Raw genomic sequence first — 26032 nt, 5'->3', positions numbered from 1 at the left:
AATTAGCACCATTGCTGCAGCATTCAGGGTGAGTTGTAATTGTTTTAAAGGTTTCTTTGTGAGACCCGAGAACAGTAGAGTTAGGGTAGAGAATAGCATGGAATAGCTTTTCCAGGTCATGTCTGGACAATAATTCCCCCTTATTTCATTAAATTCCATGGTATGTTATTGAAATTTCATTATATTGTATGTATTGTATCGTGGTATAATTGGATCTTGGATTGTTGGAGGCCGTGTGTAATTTTTTATTCAGTACTTTGTGCTTCGTCCAGTGGGAGGCAGCAGGACCCGGACGTACCGCTAATCTACTGCAACAGTACAGAAGGAGAAGAAGAAGGTTCAGCTAGGCATCATCATGCCTGCAGCTGTGATTATGGAGGAAAATTTTGATAAACTACTGGAGCAGTGTGAAGCTCAAGAGCTCGAGGTAACTACTGAATCGCGGAATTAATTATTTTATGTGCCAACAATAAATACTGTTTTATAGACCGTTTAATAATAAGGTAACAATCTGACACCTAGTTAGCTAGCGGCTAGCTCAGGCTAACGTCAATAATATGGCTTAAAGCTAGCCTGTTTGCACAACTCTACGCCAAGTTTACTTACAAACTCTGTTATATTAACTTATTAACTCAACGTTACAAGTTAGTTATGAAAACTGTAGTAGCAGAATTACCGTTATTGTCCACTTTCATTTCATGTATTAGCAGATAGTTGGTAGCTAGCTACATAGCTAGAGAGCTCTTCGTTATATCTTACTGGTAAACACAGCCTGCGTTGCAGCTATTGTATTGTTGTCATTTAGGGTCTTATAACGTTAAAAGCAATTCCTATTGTAGCCGTGTGTTACTGTTAGAACTGATCATTTGCTTTTATAACTACGTCAGCTGATAATGTTGACAGAAGGCAGATGTCAGCTAACTTAGCTGACAGCACTGCTGGTGCTGACTGTGGTCAATGTAAAGTAAATATTACGGGGCTCAGTGAGTAATCTGTGAAGTGGTGGAAAGTACATTTACTCAAGTCCTGCACTTAAGTACAGTTTTGAGGTACTTTTGAGGTACTTTATAACTGTTACTTCCTCTCTACTACATTTCAGAATTAAATACTGTACTTTCTCCTCCACTACATGTATTTGACAGCTTTAGTTGCTTTTCAGGTGAAGATTTGACACAATGGATAATATAACATAGTTAAAGGTATACTATGCAGGATGTGTTGGTTGGTGTTTGTAAACACAATATTAAAAGTTGGTCCCTCCTCCCCAGCTCAATGACATTAGTGCTAGAAAGAGAGAGCAGCGGTGGTTCAGTGAGCTAGAGAGTGAATGAAGAGAGTGAGCAGCGCTAACTAGAACAAAGCAGTGAATCAGATAAATAAAATGTTATTTTCTGATTGTTTCATGGCAATTACATTCTAAAGCACAATTAAACATGCTCACACCTCTGCACAACCCCGCGGGAAGGTGCCACATTGTCGGACTTTGTGTCAGATTTTGAAGCGCATGCTTTGCCTGCATCCTGTCCATTGTGGCCTCTCTGCTCTGTGCGTGTCTGTGTATGTGGAGCTCAGCCCTGCCCTCCTCGGTCCGACGTACACAGATAGAGAGCAGAGGAGAGAAATGGAGACAGCAATGTAACCTGGTCCCTATGTTTTTATAGTCCCATCCTCACACCCTGCGTGCTGTTATGGGATGGGGGCTACACACCCACTGCCCAAAGACTGACACCCAGCAACATCCTGAACATAGCAAAATAATAAGAAAATACAGGCAGTGGGCCGGGTTTCTGTAGATGCATACACCACCACACACTTGTAGTGGATTATTGTGATGATTGAGATTGAATTTTGTATGAGTCTATACATCCTTTTTTGTTGTAGGAAAATCCTGCATAGTATACCTTTTAAAGATTAAACCAGTGGTTTTTAACTTTTTTTGTTTTTGACGTCTTACAGAAAGCAGTGTGTAGTTGGTGTCACATTTCAGATGTCTATGAGTTGTTAACAGCTCCACCAAATAGTGATTTTTCCCTCTAAACTTCTCACATGCTTTCATTTCAATAAATGTTCAAATGATCCAATATTTCACCAAAAATCAAAGATTAGAGGAAAAGTCCAAAAACTCAAAACAGATTTGTGTATCAGAACTTTTTCTTCTTTCCTCTCCCATTAATCATCTCATGACCCCTTAGATTTATCTGGTGACCCTTTGGAAGGGCCCAACCCCTAGGTTGGGAACCACTGGACTAAACTAGCTAACTGTATATAAAGTAGTTGAAACTAGCTCCACCTCCAGCAGCTACAACAGTAACATGCTGCTCTAACACTGATGCTTCACTATTAATAATCTAATGATGTCATATATAATAATATATCAGTCAGAGGGACCAAACCACTACTTTTACTGCAATACTTTAACTACATCAAGCTCATAATACTTATGTTCCTTTACTGTGGTAGGATATTTCATGCAGGACTTTTACTTGTAATGGAGTATTTTTACATTGCTGTATTGGTACTTTTACTTAAATAAGGAGTCTGAATACTTCTTCCACCATTGATCTTTAATATATACAACACAGTTTGTTTAGGAAAGCAAATATGGTTTGGTTTTCTGCTTATGTTAAGCAGCAAACTTTAACATCAGACCTGCATTTATTTTTAACAGGCTCCAGGGGGCATTGCAACACCTCAAGTCTACACTCAGTTGCTGGCGCTCTATTTACTACATAATGATATGTAAGTCAACTCTGTTTTTGTTTTAAGTAGCTGACATGCTTTTCTCTACATTGTTTTTTTTTATTGGGGGTGTGGGCTTTTAGATTTTGTGTTCAAAGCAAATGGATGCCATGTGTCTTTTATTTCAAATGAACTTAGTCAACACTGGGGATGCCATTTTTCCTCTTCAGTTTCTTAGCCGCCAAAGACATATTCTGCGACTTTTTTTAGCCTTTGTCTTGTGACATATGTGCACTGTCACAGCAAAAGATTGATTGAACACTGATTGTCATTATCATTTAAAGAACCAACATGCCTTCTTAGGTGTTGCAGCTGTGGTATGCAGTAAGGCTGCATCTCCGTTAAATTTCCAATATCATAATTCATAAGCCACAAGGGGTGTAATGGTACACAAAATTCACAGTAGCGGTTGGTATGTAGCTTGGTTTTGGGACATGGTATGTTATCGGCACAGCAGACTAAAACAAATTAAAGGTAGAAAGCAACATTTTGGTCCATTACTGTTTAGCACATTGAAGTAAATGGATTATAAAACTATTTTGACTGTAATTGTTTGGGTCACAGAACAAAGGAAGGAAGTCGCTTACCAGACATCCTGTAACAAATGGTTTGGGACAAATGCACGTACTGTTACAACCCTATAAGCCACATAAAGCCATAATCCTTCAGTACCTTCTTAGAAATGAAATGACATGGCTTCCTGGAGTTGCAAGAACAGTAATCACTTGAGTGAGAGCACTCAGCAGGAACAATTAGATTTAAATGGATGGCTTTAAAAATAATACATCTAGTCTGGATTTGAACTGCTTGTATAAAATATGTGTGTTAACAACAGTAGGTAGCTGAAGTCTTGTTAAGTTTTGTCACAGCTCACCCAGTCTTGTATTGCTGCCTGTACCTGCCGTTTAATTCTGTGTTTTTCCTAACTTGTGTTAATTTGTGTCCAACAGGAATAACGCCAGGTATCTATGGAAGCGGATTCCCCAAGCAATAAAAACGGTAAATGAGTTCAACCTCACCTCCATCTGGGTATGATAGATGTAATAGTCCTGCTCATGCTGCCTTCAAGTTATGTGGAAGTTATCATATTTACAAGTTTCAGATTTGTAAGTACTGTTCACATCAACATTCAAGTGGTAAGTCTGGAGTCTGAAAAGCAAAGAAATGTGGATGTTTGACTTTAATTTCATTTGGTTGCTTGAGATCAGCAACACAACATTGAAATATCATCACTTTTTAAGGTTTTATGTGTCTGTTTAATCCATAAATAAATCAGTCATTCATGGTGATATGGCAAGCTTGTAAGTAAACAATTGCTTATTTCCACATCCAGCAGTTACGGAGCAACGTTATCATTCCCTCGGAGTTGTGTTTCTTGCCACCTGGCAAATGTAAATCCAGTATTAACTCTCTTTTAGCTCTGTTTTTGGTCTTTGCCAACTCCTGAGGGAAATATCTTTAGCTTCTAAATGCTCCGCTGTGATCACAGGCTAGCTGCTAATTGTGTCTGTTTGCCATATGGTGCTGAGCAGGCAGTGTACAGTGGGATTTATTTTAGAGCTTTTTTTTCCCTTTCTATTCTTTTTTTTATGTAAAAGAGTGGTGAGAGTGAAATAAAACAGTATAGGCCCAGTTTGTGCCTCTCATGCATTAGAATACATTATGGTCACAGAGGTAACATTCAGTTTCTCTAAAAGACAATTAACTTGCAATGTTTGAAAAACCCAGAGGCTCATTTAAAGAAACATTGTTTCGGAGGTATTTCCAGAATCCTAGAAGACTTTTCTAACCATCTAAATTAAAAAAAAAACAAAAAAAAAACATTCCATACACTGCATGATAAAAAATATTTTTCACCTGTTTCCTAAGTTGCAACTGTTTCTTATCCGTGTAGCCAGCAGGCCGTCTTGTTTTGATTCAGAAACGGAGGAAGCAACCCCACAACTGTCATCACATTTTGATTCAAATATTTCTAATGCGAGACATCACCAACTGAGCCAAGGATGAAAACACAAATACAGAAATGTGTGGGAGAAAAACTTTTGTATTGATGTAGGAGCCTATTAATAAGTAGGAAGCTGATTGAGAAAAAATGTTTTCAGGCTTTTTGCCCTTTCTGCTCTTCATCACATTCCTAGCTGAAGGTTGAGAAATAATGATCCTCACATTGCTTAAATAGTATGAGATTTAAAATTTTAAATGGTATTTGACAATGGATGTGAGTAAAAATAGTATTTGGGTGTGATGCTGTTAAAGTACAGTATGAGGGCCACTGCCTTGTCAAGTGAAGCATATGGAAAGATTTTAAAATGCTTTTCCTCTTGTTGTATGCAGGCAAACCCTGAATTAACAGCTGTTTGGGCTGTTGGCCAGCGTATTTGGCAGCGCGACTTTCCAGGGATTTACACAGCCATCGCAGCACATCAGTGGACAGAGAATATCCTTCCGGTCATGGAGGCCCTTCGAGGTAACGACAAAAATCACATCCTACCTGATCTTTCTCTCTCATTACTCTACATTCCATATAGTCTGTTTAGATAGCACTTCCAAAAAAATGGTTTTATGCCCTGCCTTGTGAAAAATTGAAAATTGTAGAGAAATTCCCTGTAGGGACATTTAAATATTATATACAGTACCAAACAAAAGTCCCATCCTCTTGAATGAGAAAGTGTGTCCAAACTTTTAACTGGTACTATACTTCATAACCATGACTTAAAAGTTATGTTAGGTGTATTTTGAATTAATTTAATTTGTAGTTTTATCAGTAAAAGCTTGAGTGACTTAAGTATTTACATTTCACCTGCATGATATAGAATCACAATCAGCAGGGGGCACCAGTTGAACGCAGCTTAAGCTATGATGCAACCCAGCCGAGGGGGAAATAAAATATGTTGGAAAATACAGTGAGTGACTTTAACTGTCTATAACATCATGTCCAGCAATATGACATATTAGTATATTAGTATCAAGAAGGCTAGTTCAGGTAGTTACAACCCAATAGTCTGAATAAGATCATCACTTTACATGTATTTACACTATTGTAATCTAACTGAATATCTAAATATTTCAGTTGTCTCTTGATTTCACTCATCTATTTTATTTCTTACATCTAAAGAATAATTTTGAGAAAAATCCTTATGAAATTATTGCTATCATGCTCACAATTGTTGGGGCATGTGTGTCATGTGTTGGTTCCCTTGTGCAAGAGTTTAAGAATAGCTTATCAGTCATGTTCACGTTACATCATGTTGATCTGACATGGATGCTTACGTACAATATGTCATGAGACACTTTGACACGGATGATAATTGTTTGTTAGATGTGGTGAATGTGAGTAAATAAGATGTAAATATATTCAATTTATTGTTTCAAAGTTAAGAAAGTAGCACATTCATCCGTAAAGAATAATTTATATGATAATGTTCTTATCATCATGTCAATTGGTGTTTACTGTTTATACCCTTTCTGACCAAGTTAAGACCATGATTTTGTCATTGGTTGCCATAAGTATTACTTCATAGAATTTGAAAGATACCATTGAAAATTTTATTTTAAATGACCGACTGTCAAACAGTCAGAAACTCCAAAGATATGACATTTATAAAGAAGCAAAGAAAAGTGAATCCTCACATTTGAAAATCATTTATTACCAAATAGGTTGTATTTTTACTTGAAAAAGACTTTAATTTAATGTAGTAGTTGACTCTGTAAAGATGTAATTAATTATCGAAATTGTCATGATTTTTCTGTCAATTTAATATCATTGGTCAATTGAAATTTAGGTGGTTATGTTAAGAGCTGTGTTTACTGTGGTAAATAAAACAGGTTATATGAACAGTAAACATGGAAAATGACAGCTAATCTCAACAAGTGATAAAATGGTCAAAACAACAAAGTCACAGGATGTTGACACTGACTTGTTTACCAATTGGACTGAGCTCCTTCTCTCAGGTAGGGCTCCTCAGTCACATGGACCCTGTTTGTATCTCTGCTTATTCTGACTTCTGTCACTTTTAGAGGGGACACAGTGCCTACTAGGACATGTGACATATGCAGCACTGGGGAGGTGGGGGCCAATTCTCTGAAAAGATCCCAGGCCAGCAAGCAGGCAGGAATGTGTGCTCTGGTTGGTCAAAAGGATCGGGTGTCACCAGCTGTGAGGGGCTGGTATAAAGGACAGAGCTGCTAGCTCTCAGCCAGAATAGATATCGACATTTCACAAGCAACAGCATACACTAAAGAGTCAGGGTCTGTCCTTTATTTTGATAACTTGTTGAAACTGACGGAGAGAGTAAACCTCGTACCTCTCTCTTTGTGGAAATTAGGAAACGTTCTGGTCTAGCTGCAGGTAGAGACTTTTTCCATTATGGATTTGCAGAGGACAGGATCTGTGGTTCGACCCCCTAGCCCCATGGATAGCCTTGAGAAGCAGCTGAGCTGCCCCATCTGCCTGGACATGTTCACCAAACCTGTGGTCATCCTACCCTGCCAACACAACTTGTGCCGTAGTTGTGCAAGTGACCTCTATGACTCACGCAACCCATACCGTTTTTCTGGTGGTGTCTTTCGCTGCCCTACATGCCGGTTTGAGGTCGTGCTTGACCGCCATGGTGTACACGGGCTCCAGCGCAACCTGTTGGTTGAAAATATCATCGACATCTATAAGCAGCAGCAAGAAGGTAGTGGCAGTGGAAGCCCAGACAACTCCCTGAAGCCTAAAGAATCCAAAGAACCGATGTGCCAAGAACATGAAGACGAGAGAATCAACATCTATTGCACTACCTGTCAGATACCCACTTGCTCCATGTGTAAAGTGTTTGGGCAGCACAAGGACTGTGAGGTGGCACCTCTAGAAAGTGTATACCAGGCCCAGAAAGGTGAACTGAGTAATGCTATTGATACCCTGGTGGCCAGCAATGGGCGCCTGCAAGCTCTGCTCAACCAGATGGAAGATGCCTGCCGTGCTGTACAGGAGAATGCTCAGTGTGTTAAACAAGGCCTAGCTGAACGCTTTGACCTATTATATGCTGTCCTGGAAGAGCGCAAAACCATACTACTGGAGCAGGTTGGTAAAGAGCAAGATGAAAAGGTGGCTGCTCTGCGGGCACTGGCTCAACGTTACGGCGAACGACTGCAAGCTAGTTCAGAGCTGACGGATTCGGCTGTGAGGGCATTGGAGCAGAATGGTGCTGCTGAGTTTCTGTTAGCCTCCAAGGGCCTTATTACACAGACCAAAGACGCAGCTAAATGCTCAATGGGGGAAGAGAGGCCAGAACCAGGCTTTGAGAAGATGGACCACTTCACTTTGTCAACAGAGCATGTTGAAGCAGTCCTTGCAAAAATGGACTTTGGATTGGGTGATGATGATGAATTTGAGGATGCAGAGGAGGAGGAGGAGGAGGAGGAGGAGGAAGAGGAAGAAGAGGAGGAAGAATAATGAAAATTGAAGTGGTTAGGTTCTAGTAGAAACTACTGTAATATGTGCTTTTGAATGTTTTTTTTAACAAGAACAAGAATGGCAGGGACTCTTTGCAATTTGATGTTAAAGAAATATAAGGTTACGGAGGATGTGGGCTAGAATGGCTTGCCCTTACTTTCTGTGCAATATTTAATACCAATGTCGAATTCATACCTTTCCTGAACGTTTTATACTTTTGTACTTTTGAGCCAGTTAAATGCTGGTGTTAAGTGGAAAAATAGGTCTGTAAAATAAATGTAAATAAAATGTCTGCACACGTAATTTTATTCATATGTAGCTTATGGAAATAGTTCTTTTGCATTTTCTCACTTTGTCGAAGTTGATCTACATGTAATCACCAATTTGGTCTTCAGTGGAACCTGAAATAAAGCTGCATGAAATTAATTCATTACTTGTTTTATTTCTAATTCTAATCTTAAAGCAAAGTTTCTAATAAGATCAAATTCAAGAAGCATATAGAGGAAGAAAACTGCAAAACCCAGTTTAATATATATAATATAGATCTTCCTTTGAGTGCACCCATCAAAATGTTTCCCCAGCCTGTTGTTGCTCTTACTTGGCAATAGACTGTATTCAAAAATAAAAGCCCTTGCCATGTCCTGTCTGCTTTGCCTTTGCTGGTGAAAAGTGGGGTCTATTTTTAAGAGGTGAGAGGGTGAGAAATGATAGCAGCCCTGGAATAGACTGTCAGAGAGGACAGGCCAGGTCCTGTTTCTCCTCCATAAAACTCCCATCCTCCCACATTAGACGTCTTGCTCAGCAGCTCCAACCCAACCCTGGAGTGTCAGAAAGGCATACTAAGAAAGGCCGGTCCAGTTGCCACACCAGTCATCTCCCAAGGGTCAAGAGGCAATGGTAAAAATACATGTCTGCCTGTGGACGGACAGGGTTACAAAAAGCCCCTTGAGATGACCTGTTTGGCTTCATGGGGAGCATTTCTTTTCTAATATGCAGCCAGTCATGTGCAAGAAACTTGTTCCAACACAAGAAGCTGTTTTATGAAGTATGATTCATGCTGACTAGAGAGGGGGAAAAACACTTCAATTGTTTTTCTCATTCATCAATGGTGAGACATGACAATGACTTAACAATGTTACTGGATCCAAATGTGTGAAAATAATCTGTTTTAATTATCTTAGTGTCCATTTTAAAGGGTGCAGAAGATACAGCCAAAACTTTCATTAAGACTCCTACTGAATAAATATTAATACCTTCAAACTCAACTGATGCATAAACTTTGCCGTGACATAGTTTTTTAAGGTCATATTTTTTCTTCCACCTCATTTTAGACAAGTACAATAACAGGGTGAACAGGAAGCCTGTTGGACTGCAAAATGGGAAAGCACTCTGACAAATCTCCTGCCTTCACCTCACAGCTGTCTCTTCTCATCCTACTTGTTATTGTTACCGCTGCTAGCTGCTGCAGTAGACTGGGGGCTGACTGTTGGTACACATAAACCGTTGCTAGGCTATAAAACACGAAAGGCCACAACCCTGAGTCATTTACGTGATAGCTTTGCAGGAGCAGCAGCAGCAAGTGCATGCCGATGTATGTCGTTCCATGCTGTTGCGAGACCCTGTCACTCTTACCCTTATCTTCACAAACAACAGCACCATGTCAGGCTGTGGGAAGGATAAATTGGGCAGCTTTGACAGTTGGGAAGCCAGTGCCTTTTGATATAGACTCCTGTGGTCTGAAGTGTAAGCAGTGTACTGCATATAATGCTCATGATTCTTCTTTATCTCGCTTCATTTAACAAGATCAATCGTTTAGCATTCTTGATTATGGAAAACTTTCTTTCAGCTCACATGTTTATCACACATGTTGATCACGATCAAATCAGAGCACCATTTAATATAAAACAGACCCAGATGGTAGAAGCAGTAAAAGGCAGAAAACTCAGTCTTTGTTCAGACATACTTAATTTTTATTTTAGATCCCAGACAAACTTTTGTTAGAGTGAGTCAGTAGTTAGTTGGGACCATGTGCTTGGGTGGAGTGAGAGGAAGCAACTTTATGAATTCAAGCACACAGAATTACCACAACTAGGACCACAACTTATTATTATTTTCATTATCAATTAATCTGTTGATTATATTCTCAATTAGTCCTTTGGTCTATAAAATGTCTTTGTTTCTCAAAGCCCCAAAGTTAAATCCCAAATGTCTTCTTTGGTCCTGACCAACAGTCTACAATCCAAAGATATTCAGTTTATTGTCAGGGAAGACTAAAAAAAAACAGAAAATATTCACATTTCAGAAGCTGGAATCAGAGAATTTGGATACTTTTTTCCATGTAAAATGACTCCAAATGATTAATCATCAAAAGAGTTGGTGATTAAATTTATGTCAACCAATTAATCAACCAATCGTTGCAGCTCTAACCATAACCAAACCCCAAGACAGAAAATTTGAAACTGGGCAGGCTAAAAAGCGAAATAAAACAAATGTTTCACAGAGACTTGCAGCATTCACTCAACATTTTACCAAAACATACTCACCTGTGACTGCTTTTTTAAAACAGCCCCTGGCTTCAAAAACCCTGTCTGTCACGGTTGATTAATTGTTATCCACAGTCTACAACCTCCAGCGCTGTTGCTAATAAGCAGCTTTGTTTACAAGAGACACAATGATAAAATGTTAGAATTAACATAACATACTATTGCTGTCTGACATGCTGTCTGTCTTATGTGTTTTTTTTCTGCATTGACAGAAAGGTGGTGTTGCCCATGTACTCTGTGCACTTTAAATAGACGCAGGGTGCTGGAATACAGCTTTAGCACTCATGTACTCTGTATGTACTATCTGATATTGATATCCTATCTATGGTTCATGGTTGTTTCACAGAGAGCACAAGACAAAGGGCGTACGCACTAGTGGCCCAGGCATATACCTCCATCGCAGCAGAAGATTTTGCCGCCTTTGTGGGCTACTCTGTGGAAGAAGCAGTAAAGGGTAAGCTTGAATTTACACAACCCCTTGAGAGGAAATGTTTTGTCATCACTGTCACTGTTTATAAAGAGGTCAGATGCCGAGGGGTTTTCTAAGTAATAATAACAGCTGTACTCAAGTAGTGTTCCCACTGGGATGTGTTACAGCTTATTTCCATTACCTTATCATTTACGCAACCATCAGTCTCGTATCAGATCCCACTGATACACTGAGGATTTTTTTTTTTTTCCTCCTTCTCCGCCTCTGTGTTTGTCCAAAGGTGTGGTGAGTCAAGGCTGGCAGGCGGACCCTGCTACCAGGATGGTGATGCCCAAAAAGCCAGGTAGGTGGCAGTATTGCTCTTCTAAATTGTACCCATCATCAGCCTGCTGTCCTGTGCCCAAACGGTTTTCTCCTTATGTGAAAGCTTGCACCCATCTTCCTACTACTCCTCCGCCTAGATTTTATTAGACTCATAAAAATGTTCAGCGCTGGGATTTGGGGGTCATTTTTAATTCCATAGAAATACGACATTTGATGACAAAGACGATATTTTCCCTAGAATTTCCTGAAATTTTATTTGCTAAATCTCCCTTGTATAACATATTTCCCAAACTTTCATGCTCCATTTCTTTTCTTCTCCTCCCCTCCCTTATTTTGTCAAAATATTTATCACATCACTACATGTTTTCAAGTCTGGAGGGTCATGGATCGATCCATTTTTGCAAGAGAAACCTATTGATTCATGCAAACATAGGAGGAGGAGGTTGCGGTCTGTCCTCTCTGTTATCATCGGACCTTGCTGCTGAAGCATCTGCAGCGCACATGTCCAACCCAAAACAGCTAACCCACTCACCATTAATCCTCACATGTCTGCCCCCCCCTCCACCCCCACAGCACCACTGGGACTTAATAGTGCTCGGTGATTTTTTTTTTTTTTTTTTTGTTAGAGTGGAGGAAAATCATTCTGGTTTGGATGAACGTAAAGTGTCCCTGAAAAAAGAGTGTGGCACTCTTTTAATGATCTCCAGGGCTGAATGTCTCGCGGTCACATGGGGAGACTCTGCAGGTAGTGTTGTTAAACAGGTCGGAGGAAGCGGTGAGCTCATGCGCAGATGTCGACAGCGTGGTTAACTTGAAACCTGCGACCTGCTGAGTCTCCGAGCCAGAACACGTGGGCTGCAGCCTCTCGAGTTAAAACTGGTTTAGATGTAAGAAGATCGATAGCACTAGGCCCAATGAGGAATCCCCCCTCTGACTCAACTTCTCCCTCTCCGTGTCTCTCCCCTCTCCTCACTGTTTCTCTCTCTCTCTCTCTCTCAACAGATCCTCCCCCCGTTTCATTGGTTCCAAATGAGCAGCAGTTGGCCAGACTCACTGACTACGTGGCTTTCCTCGAGAACTGATAACCCACCACAACCACTGCCACCCTTTTTCGCCTGCTTGGTACAGAGGGAGAACACAAGTTTGCATAGACTCTTCCTCCTTCCTACAGCTTGCAAAGTCCCGCTCCCTGATAAAAGATGTACCAAAAACACACCCATCATCGTGTAGGATTGTTGCAAGCTCTTCTCCATGACCTGCCTATTTATGTTCAGTGAATAATATAGCATCTTGACAATTGGCTACAATGTTGTATTATTTTATTTTTTTGCTCTCCTGTTCTTTGCAACCCCGCCTGATGCAGAAATTCTGATCTGATTTTCAAAGGAAGTATTACAGGAAGTCATTCTTATCACTGTCGATATGTTTTAATTGCCAACATAACAAACAGAATAGAAATACACAAAGCAGTATGTACAGAATGTCCGTTCTGTCGTAGCACTTAAAGGTTTCCTTGAAAGAAATTTTTGTCAGGTAACAGAAGTCTTGGCATGCATGCATCACTGTGTGGAGTAGAGCTGCAACTAAGGATTATTATCTGATTATTTTCTCGATTAATCGCTTAGTCTACAAAATGTTAAAAATTTCTCAGTGATGCCTTCAATTTGCTTGTTTTGTCTGACTTTAATGTTAAGATATTCAATTTACTGTCACGTATGACGGACAAACAGCAAGTCATCACATTCGGGAAGCTGGAACCATCAGATGTTTGGCATTTTTTTCTGGAAAAATGACTTAAGCGATGAATCAACTACTCTTGCAGCTCTGGTATGGAGTTCAGTACTCAGACCTCGTATTTGAAGTTTATGTTTTGACTGGTGAATAAATATTTTGCTGTTTCTAACTTTGTATTCTGGAATTTCTTTGACGTAATAGATTGATCCTTACAGACCAGTCTGGGAACAATATTTTTCTTAATATCAATAACTACTGACGTTCTTTGAGTTAACATTGTAGCTCAAAGTCCAGACGTCGTGATATGTTGCACAACAAGCTAAGTGAAACTCTGTAAACAAAACCGCATTCCTACACATGCTCAGTGGCATCTACCATTCAAGGAACTGCTCTCTGAAAGCGTGATGGCTGTTACTAGTCTGTGGAGCTGTTTCTAAATAAACAACCGTTGCCTTTGGGGTGAAGGAACATGTCACCCTGTGCAGCGGTGTGGCTCATTGATGTGTTGTTAGTTGTTTTTTTGACAACAACAAAGGTCTACAGTACGAAAAAATCTAGAAAATTGCCAGCCAAATAAACAATAAATTGTCACATTTGTTACCCTGCGAGGCACCTGGATTCGCAAGATGACATCACAGGATCAGGCGAGGCGAAATCCAGCTGCCTCGCAAAGTAAGGCGGTGATAAACGGTTCATCCAATCGCCTGCCACGTATTTTTTGAAAGCGCCTGCCCTTCTCCAAACGGTTTCCATCGACGACTTCTCAGATGGTTCTGTGTAACAAACCATCTGGTGCATCAGGTTAACACATTTGTTTCACATGAGGAAGAACATAATGTGTGAGGAAGCGTATTACTGCAGCATTATAGCCACATAAGACCACCAGGAAAATCAGATAATCAGAATAAAAGCTATCTTGTTTTGCCAAGTTTGCTTCAAATAGCATGAATCTCTTCATAAAATTGATTGGGTTGACATTCATGGCTTTCTGATATGTACGGCTTTAAATGAGCTCTTGCTGGGTGACGTAAGACTGACGTATAAGTCCACAAACTTTCATGTCTGTTCAAAGACTACACCCACCGAGTTTCATTACTGTAATGTGCAATGCAACTTAACTAATGGTGCAAAGATTTTAGATTGCTAAATGGCAGCAAGAGCAGGATTCTAAACTGGTTTCATCACTTCTTCAAGAATTAGTACAAATTTCCAAGTGTCCTTAAATCTTACCCCTCAAATTCATGATCTCAGAATGTGTAATTAAGTTTGAATTAACATCAAGGAAAAGCAATAGATATGTCATTCTGTAAAGGCATACGATCTGGCTGCCATCTGTTCATCAGTGCTACAAAATAAATCTGGTGGTGATTTCTTCTTCTTTTTTTTCTTTTTTTTTTTTTGTACCCCAATCTGCATCCTGTTTTGGAAAAGAAATCGAAACGCTTATTTACTTTATAGTTTTTTTGATGTATTGATTGCTTGACATTAAAAGAAAGTGGCAGATGTTTGATGTGATTTAGTGTGAAATCACATACATTAAGGCTGTTCCTTTTGTGTTTGTAGTGGTGAGGAACTCATTTATTTCATGACATGGTTTGCTTTGTTGTGAAAATTGCACATTGGAGACCACTGTAAACATGGCAGTTACCAGACACTTACATTAAACTATTTACATTTCCTTGTTGCCTGGTAGAGTCCATCTAAGTAAACAACCTGAGAAACTGTAGCTTTGTGTTCATCCCCACAAATATCTTCACATATATTCTGCACCTTACTGGTTTACTGTGTTCTTATCTATATATAGAAATATTATAACGTGTTTTTATGTAAATATACAAACACGTGCTGACTGTAACCCATGTCCAGGCATGTGTGGGACCAGCTTTGGCCTCATGACAGTGCAGGGTGCCAGAGTCAGTCAGCAGTGCGAGTGTGAGACGGTAACTGACCCTGATCGCTCCTGCTGACCTTGAGCAGTCTGTCACAACAGTACTAAATCTGTTCTGGGTGACACATGATGCACCCACACAAATTTTGGACTGATGAAATGCTATGCTGAAGTTGCAGGTCGCAGAGTGCAAAAATAAATAAATGTTTTTGATGTGGACAACCTCGATGTGTGTCTGTTGTAAAATTCAAGAGTAAAACTGTTTTGACTTACTGTGTGCCAAATGTGCTCATTTAAATTTAGTTTTGAAATATGCACCTCTAGATTCGGTCGTTATAGACTACTGTACTACAGTGGTTCTCAAAGTCGGGTTCAGCCCCCCCCTCAGGGTTCTTGAGGGGGTTCCAGGGAGTTCCCAGCTAAAAGGGGAATCATTTTATTTATTTATTTTTATATTGTATTTTTTTTTATGTATAATTCCATCCATAAGTAACATATGACATAATGTATGACTGTCTTGGTCATGGGTTTCATACACTTTCTGTAAACAAAAAAACAACTAAAAGGAAAAGCTTTATCAGACGGATCATGGGGCAAAATCTTATCAAACGGGGGTCTGTGGTCTAATTTGCGTCCACTGGCCTTCTCCAAAATGGTAGTTGTTATTGTCTTCACAGTTGGCGGCTGCGGCGGCAGGGATGTTAAAATGTACGGTACGCCCTGTATATATGGCCGGTTAGCTCAGTTGGTTAGAGCGTGGTGCTAATAACGCCAAGGTCGCGGGTTCGATCCCCGTACGGGCCAACGTTATTATGTTAGCAGGTGTGTCTCTGAGGATATAACCTGGCGTTTATCCACGAAAAATCTGGCGGTACACTCTCTGGCTACTCCTGTCGAAGTGATGAGCAGTGCCCTAATTATAGATGAAGAATTTTGACTCATTCATCACTAAGTGAAAGATACTGACTTAAGTACATAAATGACTAAATATATATATTAGTAAACACGAGAATAAATAAATAGGCGACATAAGATGAAATGAATACCTAATACATAATGCATTAATTAATTTATAAAATTAAAACATAAATAATAAATAACTATGTCGATAGATGAATGTCTTAAATTCATTTCTACAGATCTAAATTTATTTATTTCTGTATCTCTACATTACAGGTAGCAACAAATTACTGACTTGATGAGGCTACGTTTTTCAGTAAGGAGTAATATAAGGGATTACAATTTAGAATTCAGTGATTGCAAAACAGTTAACTATCCCAGTAACACTTGGTTCTTTGATGGAGGGTTTATTTGACAGACTGGTTTGGTACATGTTAGCCTGGTGCGGGGGCTGCAGGGCTAGATGGTTAGCCTCAACCAAAACAGGAGAAATGCTAACTCCTGGTAACTGCAAAGTTGTCATATTTACATATTGTGAATTTATTTACATGTTGTGACGTTTTAAACCTACAAACAGGAATCATCTGGACCGTCTTCAGATTTGGGGGGGGGGGTGTATGAACCCCATAACTTCACTTCAAGGAAAGGACTTCTGAAGCTAAGCTAGCTGTAGCAGGTCAGTAAATATCTCCAAACTGTTTGTGAGCTGACAATCATAATGTCTAATTTCCTATTTTTACATGTTAAATACAGAATATGTGATGTATGGGTGTAGATTTGGAGTTTTTTAAGTAACAAAAGTAGCATGTAAGTAACTAATTACTTTTGCTGTCGTCAGCTAAGCTTCATACATCATTAGCAATGCAAATGTAATAGAGCCAAACCCATTATACTCCTGTGACCAATCATGCTTTACAATGAGTTTAGTACCACCTACCTCATAAACATAGAGATGTAGAAATACACAAATGAATAATATCAACGATAATATCAATATCAGAAATTTCATCAAATTACAATGAGAAACACCAGAGGCATGATTTGAAAAAAAAAAAAACCCAAAAACTCCAAACAGATGATGAAAAGTAAATGAAAGGTTAAGAGCACAAGATAAAATAATAAAATACTAAAAGAGAGGAGATGTATTGAAGTGAGTAAAACCAGAAATAAAAGGTAGGGTATTAAAAGGAAAACATTCCAGAAAATAAAAAATAAAATAAAATGATATATCAAGAAGTAAAACAGACTAAAATACATAAATAAATAGACAAATAAATAAATAAAGTTCAATTAAACGCCAGACTAAAAAGGTAGGTCTTGAGTTTGCCTTTAAAAATATCATCATTCTCTGCTGCCCTCAGGTCTTCAGGAAGCTGTTCCAGAGACGAGACCATCATAATAAAAGGATGCCTCACTAGGCCAGTAGGGTTCTAGAGGCTTTATAGGCTAAAGGCAAATCTGATAAACAGGTAGGACCAAGTCCATTAAGAGCTTTATAAACCAATAAAAGGATCTTAAAATCAATTCTGAAGCAAACAGGTAGCTGGTGCAGAGACTTCAAAATTGGTGTAATGTGTGCTTTCTCTCTGGTCCCAGTCAACACATGTGCAGCTGTGTTTGAAGTAATTGTAATTGAGCTATATTCTTTTTAGGGAGAGCATTACAATAGTCAATCCTGCAGGTAATAAAGGCGTGCATTAGTGTCTCTGTGTTGCCTTGACAGAGAATTGGGTGCACACTGGCAATGTTCTTGAGATAATAAAATGCATTCTTAGTTATGTTTCTATTGTGAGGTTCAAAACTAAGATCTGAATCAAAGATAACTGGGTTTTTACTTGTTGACAAGGGTTTAATGCTAGTGCTTGCAGTTTCGTATTGAGTTTGTCTCTCTGAGCTTCAGTATCAGTAACCAAGACTTTAGTTTTGTCCTGGTTTTGCTGTAGAAAATCTGTCATCCATAACTCGATATCTAAAACACATTTAAACATGTCTTAATGGATGTCTTTGAAGCAATCAAAAAGGGAAATGAGCTAATCTGAAAAAGCTGAGTTTGTATCTTGCATGTGGATACTAAATCAGTCTCTATATTGCAGGTTTGATGCTCTTTAAAACCCTGTTATACCATGAATACTGAGTAACTTGATGCGTTTGGATAACCAACACAGTTTTACAGGTTCATATGAGACATAAAATCTGTCAAGGCAATGTTGTGAACCAGCTGGAAGAATGCTTTGAAGTGAGGACAAAAGGTCAAATTATATTTCCAGAATAGTCTCTTTGCATTTTTACTGCTGTGGGTCCAGCAGCAAGGTTTGAACATGTTGGTTTAATGAGGAAAGAGAGTAAGGATTCAAACTTTTTTTTTACAGTGATCGTTTCTGTTGGACCCATGCATTTATGGCCTGTATAATTTAGCCTGAAAGTAAAGTGCCCCACAGAGACAAACAGCAGTGACTGGTTGCTTTTTTAAAGGTTAAAGGCCATGACTTCGTTTAGAGTTCAACTATAAAAATGCTAACACTGAGCTGTATCAACAATACTTCTGTGGTCCAAAAGGCTGTTTTTTTCAGTTTCACTGGTCACTTATTTACTGCTGTTTGTACCATATAATGCCAAGAATAGTTTGGCTGTTCAACACAAGTGTTCTGTATTAAATTACAGCATTGTTACAAAAATAGTTGTCAGCACTTAAGTCAGTCTTGCCTTTGTTGAGGTTCTCATAGCTCCATACAAATGGCCACCATGTTGTATAAGTCTTTGTCATTCACATGTTCCCAGTCCAAACTGCTTGCTTTGAAGTGGCTGAGATCACTGTTTTTGATTATTTGTACAATCCTCTTATTTTGTGTCTGTTATAGTCTCCAGACAGATAACAGATTTTCTCGAAATAATTAACATATATGCAGAATAAACTTAAAAGAAAAAAGAAGGACTATTGGACAGGAAGTGGGTTTTTTTGGGGTATATTTTAATTAAAAAAAGAAAACTCATGAGAGCTTAACTGAGTCAATGTCCTAGTGTCATTTGCACAGATGTTCACAAAGAGCCGAGGGCTTTTGTTGGTGAGGTCACTTTTTCCAGGGGTCAAAGGTGAACTCTGCCTCGCATCATAGCACATGCCACTTACGTGATGTTATAGAGGAATGAGTTGGTATACAAACACAGTTCTGCTTAAAGAAACCATACCGTTGCACTGGGTGACATGAAGAGTTTTGGTCATGATACTTTGTTTAAAAACGGCTCCAAAGAGTTATAACTATGATCACATTTTCTGTCTCCGGAAAGTAGCTCTGTAAGTAAGGCAGACACCACTGTTTAAAGAGCTTCCCTAGCTTGTTGTACTGCATTTCACAACCCCTTCACTTTGTAGATCTTTGCAATATACAATGTAGTACAAAGTCAAGAGGTTGTAATATGCAGCATAACAAGGTAGCAAAGCACTTTAAACAGAACCACATTCCCATGCATGAGCATCTACTGTACACAGAACCACTCTTTGGAGAGTGAAGACATGATTGCTGTTATTCGTTTGGAGCCGTTTCTAAATAAACTAACATGACCAAACTTTTCATGATGAAGCCACATGTCACACAGTGCAGCAGTGTGGCTCATTTTTCATGTTTTTAATAGTTTTTGAACAACAACAGAGGTCTACGGAACAGAGGAATACAGTATATCAGGCTTTAATATACTAACATTATACTTGCTAGTAGATCAATTCGTTGTTGGTTTGACTCTGCACATGAGATTTGATGACAATAAGAAAAATATAGAAAAATGCCAGCCTTAACCTTTACATAAAGTTAGGATTTAATGTCCTTAAACATTTGCAGTATCCTTTGTACAGTACAGACCACAAAATGGAGTATACATTGCATATCCATACTCTGTTTTTCTGGAACGTCAATGATACTTTTTTTTTTTAAATGTCATTTGTGCAGTTTGAGTCTGGAAATGCTTTTACATATTTGGATAACATAGCTCAGCAGTTCTGGCAGTGTCTAAATCAGGTGGATGTAATCTGTTCAGCACTCTCATGCATGATAGTTGGAGACATTTAACCCAACAGGGAATGCCTTGGATAGATGAAGAGGTTACATAAGGAAGGAGATGGACCAGTAGGGGGCAGTCTTCACTGACAGATTGTGTGACCTCAAAGAGAATGATATGAAACATACTGTTTGCTATTACCAGGTACTAAAATGCACTATAGATAAGTTTTCAACGCTCTCATCAAAATATAGCAATATTTGGATAAGAAGAGAAGAAGCAGATTTCCTTTTCTAACGTGTTTTGCTCCGACTTGGGGGGTGTTGTTTAAATTTTCATTAACAGCAGTAAAAACTCCCTCACATCCACAGTGAAAATGTTTCCATGTGGGACGATGAGTCATGACCATGAGACCGAGAGAAGACTCCAAGAGGATGTGGGAGACGGAACAGAGGACGGTGATGAGAAAAAGAGGGGGATCAGAGAGGGAGAGGGAGGAGAGGAATGGTGCGAGGGGCCAGTAGGAGAAAAAGCAAGAGAAGCAGCGGTGGGAGGAAGACTGAAGAAAGGAGAGCGTAGGAAACATTGCAGAGGCGTTGCTGCATGAGTGCCAAGTTGACAAATATGTGCTGCAAAGAGGATGAAACACAAAGATAAAGACTGAAAATTGCATAGAGCTGCAGTAAAAGTGAATTTTCCAGTATTATACCACTGAGGTTATGGAATTTCTGGAGATTACTGCAGATATATGTTTCGAATTATCTAAACAAACTGGAAATATATGAATTTATGGCAGCTTTGCACTAGAATATGTCTAATTACATGCTACATTCAGACATCTTCTGAAGCCTAGTGGATTCACAAATCACTTCTGTTTACTCTAATTGAGCAATCTACTGATACAGATAAAAAAAGAAAGCACGTAAGTACTTCCTAAATCCACACAGCATCACCGAGTCATGCGTAAGCTCGTGAGAACCAACACAACTTGAAAATTAATTCTCATGAACAGAGAATTAGATGCAGTTTTTCATTGCAGCTGTTTTCCAAGCCATGTATGACCTCAGTAAGAATTCCCAGATAATAGCCATGGGCCCTCATAGTAGTCATCCAGGAGATTTCCTAATCAGTCATTAAAAGTTGAGATATCCAGCAGGACTTGACTTGGCTTAAATGGTCCTGCTGCCAGCCAAAGCTGAGTGAGTCTATAAGACTCCCCCACCCCCCCCAGAGACACACCTGCCAATATATTCAACTTTAAAGTCTGCATTAATTTGAAAAATCATCTCTTAACACCAAAAAGAGAATGACATGGATAAGGTCACATGGCAGAGATGGGCTCTATCAGTATACAAGCCTCAGCCAGAGGAAATGACTTTTCACCAGCTGTCTATTTAACCATTAGTCTGTCTTTTGTTACTAGCCATGATTTCTTAAATCAAAGACACCTTTATTTTATTTCTCATACAATATGTTTGTTCTTGTTAGAATATCAGAAGGATTTGAAAAAACACTTTACCTTTGAAGAATAAATGGAAATATTCTGTACTTTTTAATGTCAACAAAGACAGACCAAAACCAAACAGGCATGACCCATAAATGCACTATATTGTTGGAGTAATATTTGATAAGCCCTGCAGTGTCCAGCTGTTTTTTTTTGGCCACATTAGCAACATGGTTGAATGGATGGTAATATTGGCTGGTTGGTCCAACACTTTGGTCCAGATGGAAATATTTCTACTGGATTAATTCTGATGAAACTGTGTGCACTCATGTTTCCTAGAGGGTGTTTGTGAACCCCTAACTTTTCCTCTTGCACCACCATGAGGTTGGCATTGTGATTTTGCATGAGATGTCTCAACAGTTAGTGGATGGACTGAATAAATAAATGAACATGAAATTTAGCACACAAAAAAATTAGGACAATACACATTAATCAACTTATCTGTAAATGAGCCACTGTAAACCATCTCGCTAATTTTCAGCAGCAGATCATTCATCAAGATGAGTTAACTTTGGTGACCACCTGACTTTTCTTCTAGCACCATCATGAGGTCAAAATTTTTATTTGTCCATTTGTTTATTTTTATTTGGTTTAGAGCTGCAGCAATTAGTCACTTAAATGATTAGTCAATGGACAGAAAATTAATCAGCAACTATTTTGACAAATGACTAATCATTATAGGCATTTATTTTAAAGGACCTAGTGGCATCTAGCGGTGAGGTTGCAGATTGCAACCAACTGAATACCCCTCCCCCTCGCCTTCCAAGCGTTTAGGAGAACGTACGACAGCTACGAAACTCACGAAAAACATGAAAGGCCCTCTCTAGAGCCAGTGTCTGGTTTGTCCATTCTGGGCTACTGTAGAAACATGGTGGTGCAACATGGTACAACAGGATGGAGGTTTAGCAGCTAACGGCCTGGTGCGGATCCCACAATCTCTCCCTCAACGTCAACAAAACAAAGGAGATGGTGATTGACTTCAGGAGGGACAGCAGACAACATCATATGCCACTGACCATTGATGGTGCCACTGTGGAGAGGGTCAGTTACATCAAGTTCCTAGGAGTGTACCTAACAGATGACCTGACCTCAACCAATAACACTTTGGCCATCGATAAAAAAGCACAACAGAGAGACTTAAAAATGCAAGTCTCCCCATTCTAGCCCTCATTTCTTTCTACAGGGGCACCACTGAAAGCATTCTAACCCACAGCCTCACTTCCTGGTTCAGTGACTGTAAAGCATTCGAACAACATCATCTGAACAGGATATTGAAGATAGCTAGCAAGATCATTGGTGCCCCACTCCCCTTCCTGCTGGAAATTTACCATTATTGCTGTGTTCACGGAGCCTCCAGCATCATCAAGGAGCCCCACTGCCCTTCTCATAGTCTGTTTTCCCTCCGGCCGTCTGGGAGGAGGTACAGAGGCATCTGTATAAAATCCAGCAGAATGCTAAATAGCTTTTTCCCACAAGCAGTCAGGATCATTAACAGACTGTGACCCCCCACGAACATGCCCCCCCCACATCCCCTTATCAGTGCTGGTCACTCCTTGACATGCATCAGCTACTAACTGTTATTGAACTGAGTCATGGACTTTCTCTCCAAATGCCCTTTAATGCACTGTGCTGCTAACTGTTTGTTCTTTTTTTGTTTTTTATTTTTCTCTTTGGGATTTACACATTTTTATTTTTATAAATATATCTTTAATTATATATCTTTATCCTTTCTGTTGCACTGCTGTAGGCTATTTTTTTTTACATGCAAGTACACAAGAAAATGACAATAAACTAAATCTTGGTCTAATTTTCATCTTGTTTGTTTTGGTCTTCATGGGATTTATTGACAATAAGAAAATATAGAAGAATGCCAGCAACATCCTTTGAGGAGCTATAAAGGTCAGAGCATTACTGTGCTTTTCCCAGTCAAATCATATGTCCATGCACTGTAAGTTACTTTAACTCACCATCATAGACTGTATGAGCTTGGGTTCTCAAAGAATCATTCAAAACATCTCATTGTGGTTTAAATCAGGCCACAGACTCCATGTCCCATGTTATTATTTTTTACTTTCTCTGAATTCTCTGAATATTTGAAGGTAGGAGTCAACCAGTGAAGATGCAGGAAATGTGACATTAGGTAACGTCACACCACCAACACACTGTTTGGATAGTTGCCAATCCGCTGGTTATCTTTAATGTAAGACAGTTGATATTCACTCCTCCCCGTTCAGTGCTTCTGTAGGTTGTCACATTTCTACTCTGTCTCTACCTCTCAGGGTTTATTAGGAACGATGAAACTGTGGTTCTGCCAGTTTTTACAGCCTGGGGTTATAAAGCCTTTTTCTGCATTTCCTTGCTTACTAACTGCAGGGTCCACCATGAGGTGCAACTTCCCATGCAGGAAACTGACCTTAGTGCCTTTAGCTTAATCTGTGTGCCACTTCAAATCAGAGCTTTTTATTGGCTATGCTAAGAGAAATGTTTCCTCAACATGCAGGCACACAAATGATGATGAGAATTAAATCACTAGAATAAAATGTAAACTATAATGTTCTGTTAGTTTTTTAGTGCAATGTCTTTAAAAAACAATTTCAAGGCCCAATATAATACTATGTACAGTGACTGAAATGTCAACAGTGCACCAGATTGTGGCTCAAATCTTTCCAGCTGGGCTCTTCCCAAATTGTCCTTGGCCATGGGAATTGTGCTAAATGAAATAAATATGGCGAGCACTACAGAGTTTGCCCCAAAGCCTTTGAATTGCAAGCCTTAATTCCTATATCTAAGTTAAAGAGGCACAGCTGCACAAGAAAAGAGCATGTGTGATAATGCTGTGAAATACTGCAGCTTACAGAGTGTGCTTTGGTGACATTTTGTTTGAGTTATATCAGCATAAATTCATCTGAAAAAGAAAAAAAAAACCCTGAACAATATGATCTGGGAGGCTGCTGAGCTGGCATACTGTGTGTGTAGACTCCCACTTTAACAAACGAGGTCAGGGACTTCAGAAGAAGAGAGTAATAGAGTAAGAGTAAGAAGAAGCTGGAAGACTTTTCAACAAACATGGTGCATCCGGGGTTAAGTGGATCAATGCCATGGACGGGTACCATTTATTTCTATATCACTTTTTGTGAGGGAAGACTTAATTGTTACTGCTACTACTTGTAGCTTTTGAAAGGCAGTTTAAGCTAGCAGGAAGAGGTGGAGTTTCAAATTTGTGTTGTAATGTGTGCATATGTGTTGTTGTGTTTTGTGCTTTAATGTATGTACATTTATTCTTGAGTCTTGTGCAGCATTTTCTTGTATTTTACTGTTAAGTCTGATGTATTTTAAAAGCCCTTCTAGGGACAGGCATTGCAAACTAACTTAAACTATAAATGCTGTGGTATGTGGCATAAGTTCATGCTATATACTTGTCCCTGTACAAATAAACATTAAATAAACTTGCTCAAGAATGTGTCAAGCTGTAAGGATTGTATTTACACCTGGCTTAGATCTCATTCCTATCACATTGCATTTGCTTGCATTTATGTCTTGCATTAACATGCATTTTTCCTGTGGATGTATAAAGAGAGCTGGAGCCACTCAACCTTGTTTCCACCAGTGGCCACTCGTGTGTGGTATTGCAATAAAAAAAAAAAAATCCCCTGTGGCCTAAAAAGCATTTTCCCAGTAGACCACCATTAGAAGAGACATCTGTAAAACCTTTGACAGGACACCTCGAACTACAAACAAGGTCAGTGATTACTGTTTGTGTTTTTATACCTGCTGGTTTTATATCACCTTTCCAGAAATGCACCCGGAGAGCAATTTTGTGAGTGAATGGGCGCCACCTTGGAGTCTGGTATGCAGTTCCTATAATACAGACACGTTTTTCCTTATCCAGACAAGATATCCAGATACAGATCACATGTTGATGCCGTGTGTAAAAGGGGGCTAAATGTCCCCAATGTCAAGAATGAATCTCCATAATCACTATCAATAAATAGAATACGTTGTGCATATACACTAAGCTTGCTGTTTCATTTGCTTTAGGAAATTCAAAAGAGACAAACAGCTGGACTACAGGCTGATGCTATTAGGAAACAAGTTAACAAAACCACTTCCAGAGGGTCTACAGACATGTGAGTTCATACTGGTTGGCAATCTGGCCTTAATATTGTCAAACCAAAAACTCAAACTGACATAGGGAGCTGCTCAAAAGAAAGCTGTTCTGTGCTCTCTGTGATTTCTGTTCCTCTTTGTTAGCATGATTGTTTCCATGGTTGAATAATACAAAATGCCTAATTAACACAGGGTACATATAGCTTGTCTTTGCTGTCAGATTTGTAAAGACAGTAGCTGTGGTACAAGCATTATAGCTGCACTGTACCTTCATATGAAATCATAATGTAGACGGCTCTCAGCTCTAATGTTTATGTAATATACAGACTGGGACAACGGAACCAACAGCAGACTTGTTATCAGCAATCCCTCCAGTATTCTTTATCTGAAAAAAGAAAAAAAAGGACATTTCAGAGTAGTCCCTTTTCACACTGCT

The 26032-nt window shown here is 39.2% G+C and overlaps 2 protein-coding genes and 1 non-coding gene across 3 annotated transcripts; all 3 read left to right on the top strand.

The window, feature by feature from the left end:
* The first annotated feature begins 294 nt into the window (after positions 1–294).
* cops8 (COP9 signalosome subunit 8) lies at positions 295–13376 on the top strand. Its single transcript, XM_044365710.1, has 7 exons — positions 295–427; positions 2669–2739; positions 3690–3738; positions 5074–5206; positions 11066–11173; positions 11430–11492; positions 12476–13376. Exons 1-7 carry the CDS (start codon positions 356–358, stop codon positions 12553–12555), a joined length of 576 nt encoding a protein of 191 aa, XP_044221645.1. The 5' UTR covers positions 295–355; the 3' UTR covers positions 12556–13376.
* Positions 6902–8818, top strand: trim63b (tripartite motif containing 63b). The gene has a single exon (XM_044365709.1). It carries the CDS (start codon positions 7106–7108, stop codon positions 8174–8176), a length of 1071 nt encoding a protein of 356 aa, XP_044221644.1. The 5' UTR covers positions 6902–7105; the 3' UTR covers positions 8177–8818.
* Positions 13377–15825: 2449 nt separating the features above from the next.
* On the top strand, positions 15826–15899 carry trnai-aau. The gene has a single exon. It is a non-coding gene; the product is annotated as a tRNA-Ile (tRNA).
* Positions 15900–26032: the final 10133 nt, after the last annotated feature.

This window comes from Thunnus albacares, chromosome 11 (assembly GCF_914725855.1).
Source record: "Thunnus albacares chromosome 11, fThuAlb1.1, whole genome shotgun sequence".
NCBI lineage: Eukaryota > Metazoa > Chordata > Actinopteri > Scombriformes > Scombridae > Thunnus > Thunnus albacares.
This window is presented reverse-complemented; position numbering and strand designations above follow the sequence as displayed.

Coding starts and splice junctions, on each gene's coding strand:
- trim63b (XM_044365709.1), top strand. CDS start 7,106: ATGGATTTGCAGAGGACAGGATCTGTGGTTCGACCCCCTAGCCCCATG.
- cops8 (XM_044365710.1), top strand. CDS start 356: ATGCCTGCAGCTGTGATTATGGAGGAAAATTTTGATAAACTACTGGAG. Junction 3,739..5,073: donor TTCCCCAAGCAATAAAAACG/GTAAATGAGTTC, acceptor TGTTGTATGCAG/GCAAACCCTGAATTAACAGC. Junction 11,174..11,429: donor TGTGGAAGAAGCAGTAAAGG/GTAAGCTTGAAT, acceptor GTTTGTCCAAAG/GTGTGGTGAGTCAAGGCTGG.